General features: G+C 40.2%; 1 protein-coding gene across 7 annotated transcripts in view; it reads left to right on the top strand.

Annotated features, from left to right (window-relative positions):
• Positions 1-24,667, top strand: part of jar (Myosin heavy chain 95F jaguar) — a 371,085-nt gene that overhangs the window by 227,763 nt on the left and 118,655 nt on the right. For 6 of the 7 annotated variants that reach the window (XM_069332229.1, XM_069332227.1, XM_069332228.1 and 3 more), the window contains 5 exons: positions 10,881-11,070; positions 11,657-11,730; positions 17,410-17,539; positions 19,219-19,383; positions 21,575-21,837. In XM_069332229.1, coding sequence (XP_069188330.1) covers positions 10,881-11,070; positions 11,657-11,730; positions 17,410-17,539; positions 19,219-19,383; positions 21,575-21,837 — 822 coding nt within the window. Of the gene's footprint in view, positions 1-4,818; positions 4,967-10,880; positions 11,071-11,656; positions 11,731-17,409; positions 17,540-19,218; positions 19,384-21,574; positions 21,838-24,667 lie in introns of those variants that run through there. The other variant, XM_069332231.1, reaches the window with a different exon arrangement.

Here is a 24,667-nt window from a genome sequence, read left to right as displayed (position 1 = left end):
TCGTCGTCCCTTCAACTTCTAGTGTGTGGTCTGGTCAACTTAGTACGGCCAGTTTCACAGAAGTATTGGAGAGGACAAGACGACCAGGAAATGCAGTAGACACCAGCAGCATTGGAAGCAGGAGCAGCAGTGTGAACCAGAGTGGTACGAAGTGTGTTAGTTTGTCGAAATGTGAATTTCCCATAAAGAGGACGAAGGGTTTTAGTGAGATTTTCAAGTTCAAATATGAAGGGGTAGACAGAGCGCAGTGGTACTAGTGTTGCAAGCAGGTTGGTGATGAAAGAAATTTCGTTTAGCTTGAGAATAGACACAGTTGATAAAATGTAAAAGATAACCAGGATAAAATGTAAAGGATAAGGGAGCCGGTCGGCCGAGCGGACAGCACGCTGGACTTGTGATCCTGTAGTCCTGGGTTCGATCCCAGGTGCCGGTGAGAAACAATGGGCAGAGTTTCTTTCACCCTATGCCCCCTGTTACCTAGCAGTAAAATAGGTACCTGGGTGTTAGTCAGCTGTCAGGGCTGCTTCCTGGGGGGTAAAGGCCTGGTCGAGGACCGGGCCGCGGGGACACTAAAAAGCCCCGAAATCATCTCAAGATAACCTCAAGAAGAAGATAACCAAGGCGAGAGAGAGATCTGTAGATAAAGGCAATTTTAGAATCAAGAAACTGAGGGTCGCTGATTCATAGAGCGCGGAGGAAGAGAGAGACGAGGACACTTTTCTTAACAGAAGGAGGATGATGGTAGGAAAAGAAGTGAATGTACATGCCACTATGCATGGGTTTACAGTAGACAGAGAAAGAGAACCCAGGCACAGAGCTGTGAACATGAACGTCAAGAAAAGGAAGGAGGGAATTAGAGTCCCACTCAACTTTGAAATAGAAGGAGCCAGATTGTTAAGAGAGGCGAGGAAAGGCTGGAAAAGATTAAGGTCATGAGGCCATAAAGCAAAAATATTAAAAAAAAAAAACATAGCGAAGCCAGAGTGACGAATATATAGCAGTCTCCGTGGTGTAGTGGTAAGACACTCGCCTGGCGTTCCGCGAGCGCTATGTCATGGGTTCGTATCCTGGCCGGGGAGGATTTACTGGGCGCAATTCCTTAACTGTAGCCTTAAAATGTGTAATTGGATGAAAAAACGATTCTTCGCGGCAGGGGATCGTATTCCAGGGACCATAGGATTAAGGACTTGCCCGAAACGCTACGCGTACTAGTGGCTGTACAAGAATGTAACAACTCTTGTATATATCTCTTGTATATATCAATAGTGGGAAGAAGAACGGTTTCCAAGTATTCCATATAGAGATTGGTAATGTTGATTTCGGGGATCAACGTCCCCGCGGCCCGATCTCCGACCAGGGTTCTTAGAAGTTAAAGAAGGAGGTAGTGAACACAATCTGTCGAGTTCGAGGAAAACATCAGTAGGAAGCAGATGGTGAAGAATGCCCTCAGTCGCCTTCTGATTAAGGACAGAGATAACTTCATCAAGGGGAATATTAGTAAACAGAGAGTCGACATAAGGACTAAGCATCTTAGAGGGAGGCTGCCGGCACAGTCTTTCTGTGAGGTCCTGAGAGTAACGTAGGTGGGCAGGAGAAAAAGTACCAAGGTAACCTAAGCATAATCTTAGGGGAGAGAATTATCAGGGAAAAGGGGGCCAAGCCATTACGACTATATAGAACTTGGAAGGGATCAGGATAAGGATTTGGGATAGGACAGGGGAAAGTAATGGTGAGTATCAAGGTAAGGAGTGGGAATTTTGGTAAGCCAGGAAGCAATATGATAGCCGACAGAACCTCTTGAAGAAATGATAGACCGAAGAGGAACACCAGTTTTACGAGTCTTAGGTAGACTGTAGAAATATGGAAGTGAAGGGCTGTGCAGAATACACTTGAAGAGCACAGGTGCAATAGGTACTCTTTGAGTGAGAACTATCAACATCAGAGGCCCGAGACTGTTCAACACGCTTCCACTACACATAAGGGACATAACTGGCCGACCCCTCACAGTGTTCAAGAGAGAACTATCAACATCAGAGGCCCGAGACTGTTCAACACGCTTCCACTACACATAAGGGACATAACTGGCCGACCCCTCACAGTGTTCAAGAGAGAACTTGATAAGCACGTCCAAAGGATACCTGATCAACCAGGCTGTGACTCATACGTCAGGCTGCGTCCAGCTGCGTCCAACAGCCTGGTTGACCAGTTCAGCAACGAGGAGGCCTGGTCGACGACCGGGCCGCGGGGACGCAAAGCCCCGGAATCATCACAAGGTAGCCACAAGGTAGCCGCAAGGTAAGGGCAAATGACACTGAAACGTTTTACAAGATCAAAGTCAGGAGGACAGAGAAGAAAGCTGTCATAGTTTGTGGTTAAACTAAGTTTCAAGGCGATCCAAAGGGTCAGAAATGAGAGGAACATACGTGCATCATCACTCTCACGAACATACGTCAGCACAGCATCAGCCTCCAGGGAGTAGTCCCACACAGTCAAGGACAATCACCGAATTGCATTTGTCGGGAAGGAAGGATAACAATAATAGTTGTTAGCTTTCAGGGAGGCAACGTCAAGCTGGAAGAGACGAGGGAGGTGGTGGTTTTTATGAAACAAACTGTCGAGAAAAAGAGCGGGGATAAGGGCCCCCCATGAAGGAAGACGGGGCCGAAAGAATTGTTGAACTTATCAAAGGAACTAATGAGATCAATGCCCAGCCCGTCCTCATAAACAAAGGCCAAAGTACATTCCAGGCATCTGCCAACCCCCCTGTTAATGAATGAAAAACGGTTTACATACGACTCAACCAATAACGTCCGAACATTTCTCGAACAAGTGTTTCGCTGACGACTTTTGTTCGAACCACAACGCTGTAAATGCTTCACCCACGTACGTCAAGTACAAATAATCGTCCTAACCTAAACAACCCCACAGCAATGCTAATAATATTTAAATCACTGGTGCTGACCCGTCTTGAGTATTGCTCGGTACTCAACTCCCCCTTTCAGAGCAGGACAGATCTTTGAATTAGAGGGAATGCAGAGAACATTTACAGCACGCATAGCAACAATAAAACATTAAATTATTGGGACCGTCTCGAAGCTCTCAAAATGTACGCTCTGGAAAGGTATCAAATAATATAAGCAGAGAAGAACTGGAGGGCCAGGTCCCAAATTTGCACAGTAGAATAACAACATACTGGAGAGAGAAGTACGGAAGGAAATACAGAATAGAACCAGTGAGGAACAGAGGTGCCACAGACACAATCAGTGAGCACTCTTTTAACATCAGAGGTCCACAGCTGTTCAACACCCTCTCGGCAATCGTTAGAAATATTGTTGGAACAAAGGTGGATGTATTCAAGAAGCACTTGGACAGGTTCTTGCAAGAAGTGCCGAACCAATCGGGCTCTAGTGGATATGTGGGCCTACGGGCCACTCCAAGCAACAGCCTGTTAGACCGAGTTATCAAAAGTCGAGCCTGGTCCCGGGCCGGGGCTCGGGGAGTAGAAGAACTCCAGAAACCCTCCCCAGGTATTCTCCAGGTATTGTGTGTAGTGTGGAAGAGTGGTGCGAAGAGGATAGGCGAGCAGTGTCAAAAGTGATGGGAAATAAGGTCACATAGGTCACTGGGAATAGAAGACAAAGTGTTGTTGTTGACGTAATGTTAGAAAAAACAGTCAACTTGCAAGGAGGTGGTGTGTAGTTCATTGTGCACCCCATACTCATCCTGTGAGCTGTAGCGCAAGAAGGATTACAGAGGGCACAAAAGGTCTTTATCAGACCTCGACGGATATTATTACATTAATAATTGCATCTATCCTTCACACCTTGTAAATATAGTGTCAGCTAGTTACAGAGAATGTTCCATTTTAATAGCTATCTATTTACAGTTAATCATTATTCTTTCATTCTTACCTTTCACCCTATTCCTGCCTTTCACCCTATTCCTGCCTTTCACCCTATTCCTGCCTTTCACCCTATTCTTACCTTTCACCCTATTCTTACCTTTCACCCTATTCTTACCTTTCACCCTATTCTTACCTTTCACCCTATTCTTACCTTTCACCCTATTCCTACCTTTCACCCTATTCTTGCCTCTCGCCTCACTCTTTCCTGATTTATTTTCCCGTACCTTCCTTCCTTGTTTCACGGGCTATTCATGCCCGTGCCTCCTGTAGGGTGGCTTAATCTTTATCAATCATCAATCCTCCTCCTATCACTTGATAATAGTCCAGGACAGTTCGAAACGTCGTCGTTTCTCCATTTTTTGACGTGTGGCTTGGTCATATCTTCAGCCAGGTTGTGACTCATCGTCTGCACAAGGTGAACATTACTCAGGCGTAAGTTAGGTGTTGTGATGACCGCACATGGGGCCTCGTAGCCTGGTGGATGGCGCGCAGGACTCGTAATTCTGTGGCGCGGGTTCGATTCCCGCACGAGGCAGAAACAAATGGGCAAAGTTTCTTTCACCCTGAATGCCCCTGTTACCTAGCGGTAAAATAGGTACCTGGGTGTTAGTCAGCTGTCACGGGCTGCTTCCTGGGGGTGGAGGCCTGGTCGAGGACCGGGCCGCGGGGACACTAAAGCCCCGAAATCATCTCAAGATAACCTCAAGATAACCACATGGAGGTTGTCGCGTCATGTGATGACCCGTATAGAGTTGACCTGAGAGAGGTTAACCAGCTTGCTCTTCCGTGTCGGATGAGGGTTGGAGAACATTGGCTTGGTGGTGCGATAGGGAGGCAGGCGGTGTTGTAGAGTATGGGGGTGAGGGGAGGCGACAGGCGTTTAGCAGCAACAATACCTGAAGAATGTTATCTAATCAGTGCGATATCACGGGCGTCTCCTGCCTACACGACCAGCAGACGCTGGTGATAGGAGGGTGGGAGGGAGAGGAAGTTAGTCAGCCTTCAACACCCAGCCGCCACACTTGTGAAGGCCATTGCCCGACACCCTCCACAATGCCTCCAGTACGTCGCTCCCGCCTCGCATACTTAACCTGCAGAAGGGAAGGCGTCCTCCTCCAAGAGGGACGGATATGTGAACAGTGTTCATTTTATGTATCACGTTATTGTGATTTCTGTGTGTAATGTAGTAAGGGCGAAGAGGGAGAACGGCCTATTGACAGCTCGAGTGCATGGGGGAGTTGTGTAAAACCCTGCATAATGTTGGCTGCTCCCCCCGCAACACCAACCATGCTCTCGCTATCGTTGAATAACAAGTTAAATGAAAATCGTAAACCAGAACGAGTGTGACTAAATTCCCGGCAGTGACTGAATTGACAGTTGTGTATATATTTCCGGGAAATCGTTACCGAGAGTGTAACTGGTGCTATGGTGTTGAGATTTAATTCACTGTATTTGGCTTATCATTAAGGAAAGTTAGCGAATTTATTAAATTTAATTGATTTAAATTTAGTGTCAAGGTGGTAATTGGGCTACTGTAGTGTGTAGCTTCAAACATGAATTGATTGTAAAGTCAAAAAAATTTAATGGCGAGTTTGGCGATATTTGTTAGACCAGACTGTGAGAAAGAGTAAAATATAGTGATAATTAGTTGGCAACTGGGGCCAGGTGTTGGCGGGAGTATGGTGTCGGGCCCGCGCGGCGCCGGCTGCCGATTTGCAAGTGAATGACCCGTAACACAGCACTTTATTAGGATTCTTCACCAGTGGTGTTTAGTGCGGGCGATTACCCAGAGTCCACGTGTCGAGCACGGGGGGGGGGAGGTTAGGGTAGGATGTGGAGCAAACGGTGTTTGCATCAAGCAGGGCGAGGGTGATAAGGAGGGTAGTGGGGGGGGGGGGGTGGAGGAATCATTCTGTAACACATTTTCTCAAGACTAAACATTAGAAACTGTCAAGTTTCCTACTGGTTCATTGGTGTCTCCATGCTGACTGGCCAGCAAGTTTCCTTCTCACTTACATGTCAAAATAAGACTTGCCTCGTGCTGAATGTTGCACTTGGACTCTCTTGTTGAATGTTTTACTGCCTTTTGTTGACTGTTGCACTTACCCTGTTTTACCTGGAGTTTACCTGGAGAGGGTTCTAGCTGTTCTACTCCCCGGGCCCGGCCTAGGGCCAGGTTCGGTGATAACTTGGTCCACCAGGCTGTTGCTTGGAGCAGCCCTCAGCCCCACATACCCACCACAGCCTGGTTGGTCCAACACTTCCTGCAGAAACGTTCCTAATTGCTGCTTGAAGAAGTCTATCAAAGTTCCGGCAATATTTATTATGCTTGCTGGGAGAGTACTGAACTGTAGTGAACTATTCTGAACCGCTGATGTTCATAGTGCTTTCTCATTGTGCCTGTGACACCTCTACTCCTCACTGCTTCTATTCTGAAATTCGTTCCATATCTTACGGTCCAGTAAGTTAATCTACTGTACAAATTTGTGACCTGGCCCTCCAGTATGTTCCATGTATATATTACTTGGTACCTCTCTCGTCTCCTTTCCAGAGGCATTGTGAGACGGTCCCAATAATGAGCTCAGACGGCCCCAATAATTTAGGTGCGTTAATGCTACCTGGGATTCCATTGATTCCTCTAGGGATCCCGAGACTTCCAACTGAAGCCCAGTCAGGGTTTGATACATTGCCTCCATGCTCTCTGGCTTATGGACGTGTAGATCTACCTCTAACATTACTCGTCAGATTCACAGTGGAATCCCGTGATGCCCTTGCTCTGGACCGTTCAGGAGTTGGAACTCCTGAACCACAGCCAGAGTGCATGGGGGATAATATATAAACTTTTGACTGGGCTTCAGTTGGAAGCCTCTGGACTGCTAGAGGAATGAATGGAATCCCAGGGTGCTGTTGACTATGTCGTGGTGCAATGGTCTACGTCGATTGCTTCGAGTACCAACTGAGTGGGTTCGAATCCTCCTCATGGCTCCTACTGTTTTCCGATTTAAAAACAGTTAACATTGTAATGGTACCCCACGATTTTAACGTTTCATAATTCATCCTACAATTCTTCTGGCTGACGTTGTTTTTGCTTGAGTTCTAGATGTCAGGTCATCAGACACACTTCCCAGAACTTTTACATGCTGTTTTGTCATTATGGGGTAGGTCTGATCGTGTCTCGTACCCTGTATTATGTTAACGGTCTACATGTCTGTCATACATAAGTACCTAGAAGTTATCGCTGTTAAACATCATGTTATCTTTAGTTTACCAATCAAAGATTATTAATATCACATGTTGACTTGTGATAACTTGGTCCACTTTCACTGCTCCATGTTGACTGTTACACTTGCACTGTCAGGTGTTGACTGTTACACTTGCACTGTCAGGTGTTGACTGTGACACTTTTTGCACTGTCAGGTGTTGACTGTGACACTTTTTGCACTGTCAGGTGTTGACTGTGACACTTTTTGCACTGTCAGGTGTTGACTGTGACACTTTTTGCACTGTCAGGTGTTGACTGTGACACTTTTTGCACTGTCAGGTGTTGACTGTGACACTTTTTGCACTGTCAGGTGTTGACTGTGACACTTTTTGCACTGTCAGGTGTTGACTGTGACACTTTTTGCACTGTCAGGTGTTGACTGTGACACTTTTTGCACTGTCAGGTGTTGACTGTGACACTTTTTGCACTGTCAGGTGTTGACTGTGACACTTTTTGCACTGTCAGGTGTTGACTGTGACACTTTTTGCACTGTCAGGTGTTGACTGTGACACTTGCACTGTCAGGTGTTGACTGTGACACTTGTACTGTCAGGTGTTGACTGTGACACTTGTACTGTCAGGTGTTGACTGTTACACTTGCACTGTCCTGTGTTGACTGTTACACTTTTCACTTTAATTCAAAAATTGTGTTCCATGATTCTTATTGTAGAGAAATGCCAAGATAACAGTAGATTATATCAAAGAACGTTTCGTCTGTAAGGGCTCGATGATAAAAGCTTTATCAAATGTAACGGAAATACTCCCTGTTATCGTGGTGGATAATATTGTTTATTCTTGGTAAATGACAGTACTGTACCTTACCTTTTTTGCTTTCCTAGTCATATCTTGAGAACACCATTTTATCGACTTGCAAGTAATATAATAATTATGCCTTATGATGAATAAGGCTATATTCCTGTTTCATATATTTTATATGAAAAATGATTATATTATAATGATTATACTGTATATTATATGAATATATGTGTTATATGAATACTGTACATATATGTGTTATATTAGAAGATGAACAGTGTACAGTATCTCTTTTGGGGACTGTTCTTAGTATCAATCTGTCTTCCCTTCTATCTTTGTCAAATGACATGTTATAAATTACTGGTGGTTTTGGCATCCACTATGACCTTAAATCGTCCATCGTCCATAGCTCTGTTCGGAAGATTAAATTCAATTTCTTTATTATGTACCCCATACCCATCCCGTGGGCGGTGGTGTAAAGGATTACAGAGGCCAACCCGTTCTCGCAAATTCGTAAAGTCAATATTGACTTATTAACTACGTGCATAGGTGATATACTAAACATAATAGATACCCTTAAAAAGATTCATAGAAAACACCGACCTTACCTAACCTTGTTAGTATCTTAAGATAAGCATCTTATTGCTTCGTAATTACAATTATTACTTAACCTATACCTATTATAGGTTAGGTAATAATTGTAATTACGAAGCAATAAGATGCTTATCTTAAGATACTAACAAGGTTAGGTAAGGTTGGTGTTTTCTATGAATCTTTTTAAGGGTATCTATTATGTTAAGTATGTCACCTATGCACATATTTAATAAGTCAATATTGACTTATTAAATTTGCGAGAACGGGTTGCAGAGGCATATAATCGGTTCAGGAACTGAACCCTCTAGTTCGTTTAACTAAGCAAATAACAATCTTTTGACGCTAGTTACAAAATTATTGTTATATATACGTACATGTACACATACTCATACATACATGTACATATATATACATACTGTATACATATATACATACACATACATATATAATCACCCACACAAATACACATCAATTATCTGAGAGAGAACCTCTGGTAATTTTTTCGGCAAATTTTAATAATTCTTCCTAGTGAACTTTGCTGATTTCTGTTACGGTTTTGTATGAGATCATATCGCCTCTATTTTTTTTCAGTCTATTATAGTTATTCCTCGCCAGTGTTCTGTGAGAATTTCCAAAAGTTGGTGAAAAAATACAATATACAGCTGTACTACCTTTCCTTGTAATAGTGTAATTTGTTTTTAAATAGTTAAGGTATTACTCAGTCTGCAAGAAAGAAACAATTGACTGAAGTGAAGTGTGATCATACACTTGAAATTAAATTTTATGAACTGTCATTACGGTGTATGTGCTTTGGTTATCACAGAAAACAGAGCTTCATGCTATCTTCCAAAAAGCTATAAACATATTGCTACAATTTTCAATGTCCTACACGTGAGAGCGAGCATTTTTCGTGTTTAACGAATATAAAACCAAACAGGAATGGGCTCGTGTCTGAGGAAGATGCGACCATGAATTCAGTTGTGGTTAAAAAGCAAGCCCAAGTTTTACATTAAATAATAACAATTCATTATCTCGGGGGAGCCAGGCAGCCAGTTTATACATACAGTACATGTATAATAAGTTAGGCTTATTTTGAGGGGACCTCCTTGGCCGAATTACAGACTTTACCTCAGATGGGACTCCACAAGATGCTTACTGTGGTAACGCCTTTGTAACTATTTACTGCTCGGTAGACAGGTGCATTAGGTGATAAGAAACACACCCAACCATTTCTGTCCTGCCCAGGATTTGAACCTGGAATTCTCGATTGTGATTCGAGAACAATGTTGACTGTACTACCTGGACCAAAAGATACTTAGGAGACAAATTAGGAGACAATTACAATCAATGTTATTCTATTAAAACTTGGATTATTTTTATTTGTGAATATCTTATAAAAGAATAAAATGTATCTAGTGTTTTCATTAACAGCTTTACAAAAAAAATTATTACAGTACCACAAAAATCATAACAAAATATACACACCGCTTGTAATCAGTAAGCCAGATGCCCTGCAATCTGTTTGAGTGAAAATGTTTGTAATTTTTGTATTGACAGTAATTATTAAATTAAGTTAGACAATAAATACTCTTGTAATATTTTATATAAAAGCATAATATATTAACCCTACTGCTTTACTTGTCTGTTTTATATTTGACCCCTGTCAAACTTAGTACACTATGTTAGCCAGGTAGGTAATATTTCATGAGCTCCTCCAAAGTCCAAACAAAAAAGGTCGAGAATCACGGGTTTAAAAGCTTAGGCCTGTTTTGGAGTTTGCTTGTTGGGTGTTTTGGAATTACAGTACAGTACATTATTTTGTTGGACCATTTTTTTTTCTTCTTCTTTTTGTATTGGTCACTTTTAAATTTTCTGTATTGGTCATTTTTGTGGATGAACCTAGGTATACATAAGTGAGACTTGGGATATATCGATGAAATGTGGAATAAATAAAAGAAAATTGGGATGCATGGATGAAACTTGAAATGTATGGAGACAATTCTGAATGCAAAGATGAAACTAGTGATACGTTACTTCAACTATGGATACACAAACACATACACATACATACTAGTGGAACATGAGGATGAAATCTGGAATATGAGGATGAACATGGAATATGAGGATGAAATGTGGAATATATGAAATATATATATTTCATCCAGAAATTATATGGATGAAACTTGGAATATATGGATGAATCTTGGAATATATATGAATGAAACTAGATATACGAATGAAACATGCGATGATGAAATTGGGGATAGATACATGACCACACATCTCTCACGGCATAAGGCAGTCAGTGACATGCAGTGTGCCAAGGTAATGGCAATAAACTTTTATGGTTCTATCTTTTCCACAGGGGATGGAGGGAACACAGAAAGTGTGGGTGAGCGACCAGACCCATGGCTTTATCCTGGGTAACATCGTTGACCTCACCAGTGATGGGGTGCTCATCCAGCCCGTCACGCGAGGCACCAAGCCCATCACTGCTGACTACGACCGAGTTTATCCAGCTGAGGAAGATGACACCAAAGAGGTGGATGACAATTGTGAGTTTGTCTTTTCACTGTGTACATGGTTTGCTAATTTGTCATATAAATTATTAGTAGACTATTAGTTTTATGTATGATGTACTCTTTGAAATTGTATGCAAAACTGGACTGTATAGTATATTTTTAAGGATTATTAAAATATGTACTTCAAGACCAAAAATTTTATTGCATCAAAAATTCAAATACTGCAATGTTTATTATATAGTCAGATTTGAGGGTTCTTAGACAGTAGTATATTGTACACAAAAATTATGTTTATGGAATCTGACTTTCTGGTCTAATTGTGATGGATCATGTTCATCAGATCAAGATGTATGTTAAATCTAGGTTTTTATATATATATTTTTTTTTTTGCAGTTTGTTACTAATATTTTTGGGAGTTTCTTTTCATTAATGGTAAATGCCATCTTTGCTCATGTTTACACATGCTTATAATCAATATATAAATGCAGTTTTAATACACCTGTATTGTAAATTTAAAAAGTCAAATTTTTGTATATAAATAAGGATTTTTGAAGGTTTCAGTGTATAAAACAGCTTTGATAGGAAATTGAAAATATTCTACCGATGATTTTTGTTTCAGGTGCTCTTATGTACCTAAATGAGGCAACACTTCTCAACAACATCAGGTTACGTTACAGTCAGGACAAAATATATGTAAGTTTTTGTGTTGTACTTAAGAACATGATAAAGGTAACTGCAGAAGGCCTATTGGCCCATTCGAGGCCACTCCTATTTATAACCACCCAATTCCACTCATAAATATGTCCAACCCATGTTTGAAACAATCAAGGGACCCCACCTCCACCACATTACGTGGTAATTGGTTCTACAAATCAACAACCCTGTTACCGAACCAGTATTTACTCAGGTCTTTCCTAAATCTAAACTTATCTAATTTATACATAGTATTTAGTGTTCTGTCTTGTGTTGATACTTTTAATACCCTATTAATATTCCCTTTATGTTCATTCATCCACTCGTACACTTCTATCATGTCACCCCTAATTCTTCGCCTTTCTAGATAATGTAATTTAGGCTTTGTCAGTCTTCTTCAAATAACAGGTTACTGTACTAATTTGGGGAATTAACTTTGTCATCCTATGCTGGATGCGTTCTAGTGAATTTACATCCATTCTATAGTACGGCGACCAAAACTGAACAGCATAATCTAAATGTGGCCAGAGCAAGATATAGCTGAAGAATATGGTACAGTACTTAATGGCTCTCAAAGCTCCTCTTTGCATTCTTTAAGCACCCTGACAGACACTTCGTCTGGCCCTGGGGATTTGTTAGGCTTCAGTTTCACCATTTGTTTAGTAACATCCTCTGTGGTAACTGCTAAACTAATCACTCTATCCTCTTCCCCACCCACATAGACTTGTTTGGTTGAAGGCATAATGTTAAGTTCCCCTTTAGTAAATACAGAGATAAATTATTTATTAAAAATACTACTCATCTCTGTCATTATCAGTTATACGACCTGTCTCAGTGTTTAAAGGACCTATTGTTTTCCTAATCTCTGTTCAACTAAAAATTTTTTTAACTGAAAAAAAATTTAGGATTTGCCCTGCTATGCGAACTTCATTTTTTTTTTTTGCCCTCCTTATCTCTCCTTTTAACATTTCTAACCAGTTGGACGAATTCTTGTTCTGAACTGACTATCCCCATTCCCAATCCTTTTGTACCAAGCTCTCTTTATACCTGCAATATAAAGTTCTTCAGATACTTTATCCATTTCAGATTATTATTATTCGATCTATTCAATTTGTATGGTATACTACGTTCCTGTGCTTTGCTTAAAATATTTTTAAATAAGTTATATTTTGAATCAACATCGAAATCCCTTTTTACATCACCTATGGTTGGGTTCACGTCTCGCTCCAAGAACGTATATCATATTGTATATGATTTCTCTTACTTGACAGATAAAGACAATGAAAATTTTATACATGTGTAATTTGTTTGAAGACAACTTTTGGACTATCTGAAGTTATTTGTTCCTGTGGACAAAGCATGTGGTATTGGATTAAGGTAGTTCAGTAATTAATCCTTAAACTGCTCAGCATAAGGGGGTATAATTTGAAAAATATTTGAATTACGTAAAAATTACTTAAAAATGTTAAATAAATCTCCAACTTATTGACTTCAGCGTTGTGAAAGTTTCATTAAAATATTTTCAGAAATTGATTTTAGACAATTATTTAAAAAGAAAAGAACATTTTGTTGATAAGGAGAACAGTTCCTGTTAGCTGGAACTGATGGGTAATGCAATAATAATAGAGAGATGCAAGCACCTGTCCGACGCACAAAGAACAAGATTAGTAGTAAGAAGTGTCTACAAAAATAACACAAATAATAATGAGTAAGTATGTTATTATGCTCTATTTTGTTATATATCATATAATACATTGCCCAAAGTTATCAGTTACTGGTACTTTCAACAATGTCCAAAAACATATTTTTTTAGGGGATTTTTTTTTTTTTAAGGTTTTTAGGTTTTCCTCCTATGTTGGGGGCTCCCAACATAGGAGGCTCCCCCCTTCCCCCTCCCAGGGTGGGGGTTGCACAGACGGTGGCGTGTTGGTAACGAGATGCCATCATGCTCATTTGATCGTCTTTTTTCGTGGAGAGGTCTATCCTTTTGTTCGGCGTTTGATAGCATTTCTTACCAGAATGGGGGAGGGGGGTGTTTTGGGGAGGCTATCTTTCTGGATGCCTGACCCGGTCGATAGCAGACATAGTGGTGCTCCTTGCGCCTCTCTGAGGGAAGAGGGCCAAGTTCTGGCTCGTGGTCCCCGGTAGGTCTAGAACTCCATGTACATTGCCTGATGCTATTCTCACTATATTTTTATATATAGCACAGCTGTCTATTCTACAATCCCTATAGAATTGATTTTTCATAAACTCTCAACTTTTGGAGTTATAAATTTTTGTTGTCTAAATTTGCGCATATTTCAAATGCCATATTGACAAATTTTTTTTACAGCAAACTATACTGAAAACCTATATTCTAAATATATGAAAATGAATATCATATGCTATTCTGAGAGCATAATAACACCAAATAAACAATTGGTGATATTTTATATTTTTGCAGCCGATTTCAAAATAGGAAGTTTTTAATATTCAATTTTATAATTATTTTTTATTTTCTTGTTTTTCAAGTTTCACTGGTATCATTTAGACAAAGTTGGAGCATTTGCCTAGTAGATTATGCACAAAACATTTGAAAGAGTTTCAGAAAATTTGAAAAACTGAGCTCAATGTCATACTTCATATGACGTTTTGTGCAGTTTAGGGGTTAAAAGTGGTGAAATACTTTGGTAAATAGAGAAGCGGTGTTTGATCTGATTAAATTTGCTTCTAAATGTAACTGTTGTACAATAGAGTATTTTTGCAATGATAGGAGTTAAGTTAAAGTTATCTTATTGGAGGATGTAAATTTTTTATACCAATACCCGTATAGTGTAACCACAAGAATTGAGTATGGTTACAGTGCATGTATACAATAATTATATATCCACCAATATGAGAAAATCAGTAGGAACCATGAGGAACATTCAAACCCACACACTTGGTACTCCCAAGCCCATGCCCTACACCACTACACCATGACATAGTCAGAAGCAATACAACCTGGAATTCGACTGAGTACCAAGTGTGCGGGTTGGAATCCTCCTCACGGCTCCTACCGTTTTATCATTGATACATTATGTTGATGTGGCTTCATTGTGCATCCTCCAATCTGATAATTTAAAGGTTTCACATTTCTTTAATTTGCAGTGTCTATAATATCTATGGGAAACATGTATCTATCAGTGTGAAATTAACAAACCATGTATGGGTAATACAAGGAAGACCCCTGTTGCTACTGGGATGTGAAGATTTTACAAATACAGAAATTTAACAAATCACTGGGTGGAGGGGAAGGTGGAGTTATATTGAGTGATGCATAAAGTAATAAGTGCAACTGCTCCTAAATTTATACGCACACATCTTGATGCTAAAGGATAATTTCAGTAGTCTTGGTTACAATCAATACCTTAGGAAGTTTTGTGAAAGGTGGAATTGCTACAATAAATAGCTAAAAGTCAAAGTTTAACAAATGATTGGGCACATTTCCTTTCACCTAATGCTTTTATTCACCTAGGCAACATAGGTGAATATAGTTGCCTAACTTTTGGGTATATTGGTACCCAGAAGTTAGGCAACAGTTGCAGGGTTGCATCCTAGGAAGGGTCAATAGTTTGACCTGGTGGGGGGGGGGGGAGCTGGTTTACCTCTATACAAGCCTCAAGTACTCGGTTGTACTTGCAGGGGTTGAGCTCTGGTTCTTTGGTCCTGCCTCTCAACTGTCAATCAACTGGTAATTACCCAAGTGTAGTTACAGGATGAGAGCTACACTCGTGGTGTCCCGTCTTCCCAGCACTCTGTCATATAACGCTTTGAAACTACTTTTTGGCCTCCACCACCTTCTCACTTAACTTGTTCCAACCGTCTACCACTCTGTTTACGAAAGTGAATTTTCTTATATTTCTTCAGCATTTTTGTTTAGTTAGTTTAAGTCTATGACCTCTTGTTCTTGAAGTTCCAGGTCTCAGGAAATCTTCCCTATCAATTTTATCAATTCCTGTTACTATTTTGTGAGTAGTGATCATATCACCTCTTTTTCTTCTGTCTAGAAGTTTTGGCATATTTAATGCCTCTAACCTCTCCTTGTAGCTCTTGTCCTTCAGTTCTGGGAGCCACTTAGTAGCATGTCTTCGCACCTTTTCCAATTTGTGTATGTACTTCTTAAGATATGGGCACCACACAACCACTGCATATTCTAGCTTTGGCCTAACAAAAGTTGTGAACAATTTCTTTAGTATTTCCCCATCCATGTATTTAAAAGCAATTCTGAAGTTAGAAAGCATAGCATAGGCTCCTCGCACAACGTTCTTTATGTGGTCCTCAGGTGATAGTTTTCTATCTAGAACTTCCCCTAGATCCCTTTCTTTATCAAAATTCTTTAAAGATTTCTCACGTAATTTATAGGCTGTGTGGGGTCTACGTTCTCCTATTCCACATTCCATAACATGGCATTTATTCACGTTAAATTCCATTTGCCAAGTGGTGCTCCATATACTTTTGTCCAGGTCTTCTTGAAGGGCATGACAATCATCTAAGTTTCTTATCCTTCCTATTATCTTAGCATCATCAGCAAACATGTTCATATAATTCTGTATTCCATCTGGTAGATCATTTATGTAGACAATGAACATCACTGTGCAAGAACTGAACCCTGTGGTACTCCACTTGTGACGTTTCTCCAGTCCGATACATTGCCTCTGATTACTGCCCTCATTTTTCTATCAGATAATTTTTCATCCATGTTAGAAGTTTACCTCTCACTTCAATATTTTCCCGTTTCCAGAACAACCTCTTATGTGGAACTCTGTCGAAAGCCTTTTTAGATCCAGATAGATGCAGTCAACCCAACCATCTTTTTCCTATAGAATCTCTGTGGCTCGATCATAGAAACTGATTAAATTCGATACTGTACACGGGATCTTCCAGATTGAAAACCATACTGTCTGTTTGATATTATATCATTTCTCTCCAGGTGTTCTACCCATTTAGTTTTTATTATTTTTTTCCAATATTTTGACTAATACACTTGTTAATGACACAGGTCTATAATTGAGGGTGTGTGTGTATGTATGTATGTATGTATGTATGTATGTATGTATGTATGTATGTATGTATGTATGTATGTATGTATGTGTGTATGTATGTATGAACAGTATACATAAACAGGCTTGTTGTCTCCAACAAAATTAATCAATCAATCCCCCCCTCTTGTACTCATTACTCCATGTGTCTGTATTACAAAATGATGATGATCAGTATACCACTTTTGATTACCTTCAATCAAAACATACAGTATTGTTATAATTATAGTACTGGTGCTGTACATGCTTAAACAAACATCTTCTTTGAACTGTGTAACCTTGCAAAGTTGTAACGAACTGTTAATTGTTGGACAGGGAAGTGGATTCTTTGAATATAACAAAATAGATGTCACGTCACACAAAAAAAATTGGTGCATATAAACAACAGAGTCAGTCACTGATTAAATATGAGGCCGATATTCTTAGATAAAGTTGGTAATACAAGCCGGAATATACATGTACAGTACTGTAGTAGTATTAATGTGTAGAAGGAATAAATGGCTATGTTGAGAAGTTAGAAGGAATGTGAGATGTACAGTAGCTTGATATGTACCGGGTATATTTATTTACTGATTTAATTTAAATAAAAATATTTATGCATTGTTAAATATTATTTCAGACATATGTGGCAAATATCCTCATAGCAGTGAATCCCTACATCGATATTCCAAAACTTTACGCATTGGATACCATTAAGAAATACCAGGGCAAATCCTTGGGACAAATGCCACCTCATGTCTTCGCAATTGGTAAGCTACAGGCAAAGAAATTTTGTCAACATCTTTCCAGATGCTGCCAGATAAGTAGGCATATATATATATATATATAATTTTTAGCTGCCTAGGCACATAGGCTGAACACCAGGCATAGGGACTGGGAAATACGTCCCTTGACTGGCTACTATCCATATTTGCTAGTGGATAGGACTCATACTTTTGGTCCATCACTAACCTAATATACTATATACAGTATATTGTATTTACTAGCAAAAAGTCATATGATTTTCTCTACAAAATTCCACTAAGGTCACTTTTCAATAAATGTGTGGTAAATCATGCCTATATTTTTTCTTTCACAAAATATCCTCACAAAATAGGTGCAGCTTGCATACCAGCAAATACAGTACAGTACTACTTTCTTAATATTTTTGAAGTACAGTGGTACCTTGGTTTTTAATTTAATCCGTTTCCAGAGACGGTTCGTAAACCGAAAATTCACAACCTAAAACAAATTTACCCATAAGAAATTATGTTAATTGAATCCGTTCCACACTCCCAAAAAATATTAACTTTAATAAAATATATTTCATACATACTACACACAAATACTTTGTACTATAGTATGTACAAGTTATAGCTTACCTTTATTGATGACTCTTGTTGGCATATGAAAGATGGTGAAGAGGGGGGGGGGGGGGGGGGGGGGAGGAGGATAGGTGTTAGTGTATGGAAGGGAAGTTCCCTTCCATTATAACATCAGGCAGTGATGACTTCTCTGGGGTACACTCTCTCCTACATTCTGCTGCATACCAATAGGACCTGGTTGTGGCTCACTGCTTGTTTGTCTCACTAAGAACCTTTCCATAGAGACTTGCTTTTCCTCTATGGTCATCCTCACATGTGTTTTCTTAGGTTGAACCTTACCACCGAGTTTCTTACCATGATCCATGGTCATGATATACCATGATATACCTTATATACCATGACCCATGACATGATATATAATAATTACTTTTATTTTTAGAAACAAAAAAAAAGCTGAAAAACAATGAAATTCTTTACAAAGAATTCAAGTGCGATCGTCACTAGACGGGAGACACTTGTAAACTGAAGCGCGGTCGCCCGTTCCACCAGGAACCACGCACTCGGTCGACCCATTCGTGTATCAACAAACTCACAAAGCGAGGCAAAGCTCGTAAACCGATTCAAATTTTACAAAGAAATTGAACTCGTAACCGAAAAATTTTGTAAAGGGGGACATTTGTTACCCGAGGTTCCACTGTACTGTATATCATAGAAATCCTAGAGTACTGCCATAGAATAATTTTTAGGTTTCAAAACCCACATAAGGTGTTTGTTAATAAATAACTTTATATTTTTTATCAATCATTATCACAATTATCATTTTTATCAAGCAATGAGTAGGTGATCAGCTGCTCATTGCACTTTTATCATTTATGTAACCTTATCTCTACAGCTGGGTAACTATATCAATCTTTTGTTTATGTATTTTATATAAATTAATTACTTTTAGAGTCCTAAGGTAAAGTTGAATAATAATAAAAGGCACAAGTGAATAATTGAGATATTGATAGTTATCTCGATTATTCACTCATGTTAGTGCTTTGTTTGTATGTTTTATATGTATGTATTTTCTTAAGAGTTTATTATACAGATTTAAACAGTTCAAAATTCATTGTGTCTTGCAGCGGATAAAGCCTTTCGTGACATGAAAGTGTTGAAGCAATCTCAGAGCATCGTTGTCTCGGGAGAATCTGGAGCTGGAAAAACAGAGTCCACTAAGTACATTTTAAGATATCTTTGCGAGTCCTGGGGGTCAAAAGTTGGACATCTAGAGGCAAAGATTCTGGATGGTGAGTATGGATTGGATGTGTGTTTCCAAATATGTATTGAACATGTCTTTCATAACATGTCACATCTTGTGTAAGTTGACAGTCTCATTGCTGGGAAATTGTTCTCAGTGCATAGCTTCACCGTGAGAAAGTTAGTCCTGTAGCACAGTGGTCTATGTCCTTGACTCACAATTGAGTGACCCCTGGGTTCAAACCTCGAACAGAACAAATGGTTGGGCACGTTTCCTGTCAATGTATCTCTGTTCACCTAGCAGTAAAATAGATACCTGACAGGTAGGCAACTGTTGTGGGTTGCTCCCCAAGGATACTAGACCATCAGTAGTTGGCATAATACAAGTCTTAAGTACTGAGTACAGGCTCCCTCTCCTTGACACTGGCAATACTAATAATCGATATCCAGCTATTCCTGCTGCTATCAGGTATAGGTGTGTGTGTGTCTTTTACCATGTGAGAATATAGTGTGACATCTGTAAAGAGGCATACATTAATATTTATTGTCCAGTTATTCATATTTTCATATCTGTCAGTTAACATGAGTTGGAACAAGTTTATTAAATTTCATAATAAAAATATTAATCAAGGTACTATGTAAATGGCACATCATTACGAGTAATATGCCAGGCTGTATCAACCTGCTCTTTCTCCATGATGGGTATCTTTGCTAATTGTTTTGCCATGTAAAATAAAGAGGCAAGACAATAGAGAAGTCTCAGTCTACCCCTGAGAGACAGCTTGTAATGCAAAACAGAAAAACTTAATTAATTTTCAATGCCGTTATAAGCCAAACTTTTGATTCACAAGGAAATGGTTATTGTTCTGAAACTATTAAAGTGGCACTATATTGTCAGTTGACTACATGTTGGCATGTAGTAATGTTGTTGACTACATGTTGGCTCTCTCAATGTCTGGTGCCTACTCACTAAAGTTGTGTTAACTTTTCAAATACCAATTCTGTCAGGTTTCTTCTGATGTTTTTGTTTGAGACTTTGCACCTGCACTTGGGGTTGTCATGCTTTAGCATTCACTTTGTGTGTATGGTTCTCCATCATTTGCATGCCTATGTCCTGTATATTTTGTTTCAGCTCTGTTTCAAACTTCTCTTTCCTAGCCCTGATTGTCCAACCCGTCCTCAGACCAAGTCCATTCCATCCAGCGGTTGACCCCAAAGACACATTCATAAATTTTAACATGCTGTTCATTCAAAACAGGAATTTTCTCAAATATATATTAATATTATTTTATATTACCATACTGTACATATTTAGGCACTGGTTAGATTAGGTTAGGTAGGTGTTTAGGTTCTATTGGCGATTATTTGTATTTGTAGTACGTGGGTGAAGCATTTGTAGCGTGGTTCGAACAAATTTCATCAGTGAAGCACTTGTTTCAAAAGTGTTCAAACGTCATCAGTTGTGAGTCGTTTAGGAAGTTTGGCGGGTGCATGGAATGGACTTTGGGTCTTTGTTTGGAAGATGGGTTGGATTCTCAATGACTGAAGGCTTTGAGAGTCTTCTTCTTTGGCACTGTTTGGAGTAGTCATCAGTGCAGTTCTTTTTCCTTTTGGGTGGTTCCATACCCTTGACAGTATCTGGTGACTGTGTCCTTAAGTTGTAGGCCTTGAAATTGGACAGCTGTTAATTACACTGGGAGTTCATCATATCATCACCTGGGAATTCTGTGATGGGACTCTTCCTTGGGGGTTTACTTGCAGTGTGATGCTTCCATGAAACCTCAATTCTTCCCCTTTCAGAGGGGGAATTGATGTTTCTCCACTGTCTTCCTTCGTAATTCTACATGGGAGGACAATTAGTAAAGATACATGTTATGGCGAGGAAGCTGTTTGACAGAGCCTGGTTCATTTTGTGGTCCGAATGTACCATATACAGTATGCGGATGACTTGGGAAGCAACTGAGTAATAGCTAACAAATTTGTTTCAGTACTCTCATCACTCCATTTTTTTCTGTGGTCTGTATCCTTCTCATCCATGAAAATGGAAAACAGAATAGTAATGTGTGTTTGTTGTTTAAGTTTATTACTGTACTGTATTTACATCTGTTCTGTATATTATTTGGTTTTGTTAAATTAAATGCTTATATATTTTTATAAATTCTCAAATGATGTTCTTGGAAATGAAATATATCTGATGCAGAATATTACATTTTCATTCTTTATCAATTCTCTTTGTTTCAGCTAATCCTGTTCTTGAATCCTTCGGTAATGCTAAGACAACTCGCAACAACAATAGTTCCCGGTTTGGAAAGTTTATTGAGATTCATTTTAATGAGAGACATTCAGTCGTTGGAGGTTTCATATCTCACTACCTTCTTGAGAAATCTCGCATTGTAGTTCAAGGGCCCCATGAGCGAAACTACCACATTTTCTATCAGCTCTGTGCGGGTGCTCCAGAACAGTTAAAGCAGCAACTAAAACTTGGAACTCCAGATCAGTACAATGTAAGTAGCATTTGTTGTTGCCCAATTGGATACTATTCTAAATAATTTTTATATAATGTTATTTATGCTTAAACATTATAATTATAATCATAACAGTGTGGGGTTTTCTATTTTGCTTTCCCGACTGCAATGCGTACGTCACCAATGTACATGTGGCAGACGCTTCACGAAAATGTCAGAATCCAGCAGAGAAAATAAGAGGGCAACCGTACAGGGCCTGGGAGCAAGGTCGAGTTAGAGTCCTTGAGGGTCTCTTCTCAGACTAGCCTCACCTGGTCCTGATCCACGTTGGTCGTTGGAATCTCCTCAGTGCTTGAAACGCTTTAAGGGACTTCTAGGGTCCTCATCACATTTATAGTTTAATGAATAATAGGCAATTCGGTGTTGAAGACACCTGGAGCTGAAGGCTTAACCACTGAACTGCGCCAACCAAGTATTCTCGGTCGGTGGGAAACTGCGCCAACCGAGTATTCTCGGTCGGTGGGAAACTGCGCCAACCGAGTATTCTCGGTCGGTGGGAAACTGCGCCAACCGAGTATTCTCGGTCGGTGGGAAACTGCGCCAACCGAGTATTCTCGGTCGGTGGGAAACTGCGCCAACCGAGTATTCTCGGTCGGTGGGAAACTGCGCCAACCGAGAAAACTCTTTTTTTATTTTTTCGTACCCATTCTAAATGTGTGCGCAGTTGGTTGTGTACGAAATAGAATCTTAGGACCTCCAGTGAGAGGCAGCCATCTTGGAAAAAATTCCCAGAATGCTTTAGGGCTGCTGGCTGGGTTAGTACTGAGTGAGCAATCATGGGTGGCGCACGCGCCTCTGGCTCCCAAACACCTATCCGACGCGGTGTTGAAAGATCGCACTCTGTCGGTGAAATTCAAACCTTATTGTTCGAAGAACATAAGGGTCATAATCATAATATTGGTGAAGCTAGGTGCAATAAGGATCTAACACACAGGTCGGATGTAAGTGATACAGCACCTATGAGGACCATACAGCGAGCGTATCCAGTTGTAGCTCTGAGCGCCACCCTTGCCCACCTATGCTGTGTCCAATTTATATAGATGGTAGATTGATGAATCGTTTTCTGCGTTCAGTGATGATGCATCTGATACCAGTAGCATAGATGAACAGTATTAGTGGCTTCAATGATGGTGTTTTCCATAGATATTTTCAGGAATAGCTGAATCTCTTCTTGACTGACGGACACTCTTCGAGGCTGGCTGAATCTCTTCCTGCGTGGGACCTTACAAAGCGATCTTTTCAAGACTACTTTATAAATTGATCTTTTCCTATAATCTTTTCAAGACTACCTTGTGCTTTACAAGCTTGGCTACATACCATCTACAGGTACTAAAGCCAAGGGTGTACATGAGTGCGTTATTTGCAACCACACGGGAACGAGGAAACAGGAAGAGAAAATCTATCTGTACCTGGTGCAACGAGAGCGAAGTCGCGCTGTGTACCATGGACTACTTTGTTGATTATTACTCACTTCTGAAGTACTGAGTGTGTAATACAGGGTTTTATTGTGTAAATAGTGTGTGAAACTGTACATATTGTAATTTTAGTGAATTTTTAACAAGTAATATTGCGACAATAAACATTTATTGTGGACACATTACTGACACATGTATCACAGTTCAACCCATTCTCACACTTGCTTATAGTCAATATAGTCAATAGTCATAATATGTACTGTCTTGTGCGAGAGCGGGTTGACACGCATACACCGTTGGGTGTCTAGATCTTCACCTATACCTGTGTCAGGTATGAGAAGGTGAGAACTGTGGTTGATCCCTCAGATCAACACAGACAGACACAATAATAAAGAAACAAGATCTTGTACTTACAGGTATGGCTACCTCTCTTATTCACTCACTCACTAGTGCACACTTACGCAAAAACTCGTAGGTAGCCTGACAGCTAGTTCCGCTCGTTATGATGTGAGACCCTTGACGACAGGCTTTCCCAACAAACCGTATTTGACTTGGAGTGTACTCGCATAGGAGGGCGTGCTGTATGCTTAACAGACACACACACACACACTTGATGGCACTGGCGGTGAGTAAGGGTGGTGCCGGGTGGTGACGTCACTTAGTACAGTGAGGGCAGGGCAGATGGCGGCTTGAGGCGGCTACACGCTCTGGTCTGAGTGGCGGCTGGTGAGTGGCGGCTGGTGAGTGGCAGCTGGTGGCGGCTGATTATATGATACCATGCAGTACACTGGGGTAAAGTCACACACAGATTACTTAGGCGGTGGCACTGCCTTATTTCACTTTAGGTCGCTCACAGACAATCTCAATTTGTCACCAGGGGGTTACCTGATACCAGTCTGTTGCGCTCTGGTGATATGTCACTAGGAGGCTTCTAAACAATATAGTCACAATCGCGATTCTGGGCGAGCGTTGGTATATTGAAAACACGCTGAGTTTAACTTGACGGTGAGGAATGGACGGTGTTCTATCTATTGGCCGAATAGACAGAAGGATACGACCACAATGTACGGACTTCCTCACGTGAATACCCTTGCAAGAGAATGCAGGGCTCCTCGTGGGGCACAATCACTAGGTCTACAATTGACTAATGGCGTTGCAGCAAATGAGCGGCAACCAATAATACTGATCGTTACATGATCGGTAGAAGAGTGGCGTCATGACCATGTCATGAATACGTCAATGTTGTTGTTGAGATTGACCCCAGAGGTCAGAGCTTATCTCTCGCCTCGCGGGCGCCTCTCCCTCTCTCATGCTTGGCACCTCCACTGCGTACCCAATGACTCTATGACATGGATGCTTAACTTTCCTGTATCTATTTCCTGCTTGGATATACG

The sequence above is a fragment of the Procambarus clarkii genome, chromosome 27 (genome assembly GCF_040958095.1).
Source record: "Procambarus clarkii isolate CNS0578487 chromosome 27, FALCON_Pclarkii_2.0, whole genome shotgun sequence".
NCBI lineage: Eukaryota > Metazoa > Arthropoda > Malacostraca > Decapoda > Cambaridae > Procambarus > Procambarus clarkii.
Note: the sequence above shows the minus strand (reverse complement) of the source record. Positions and strands in the feature narration are given on the sequence as shown.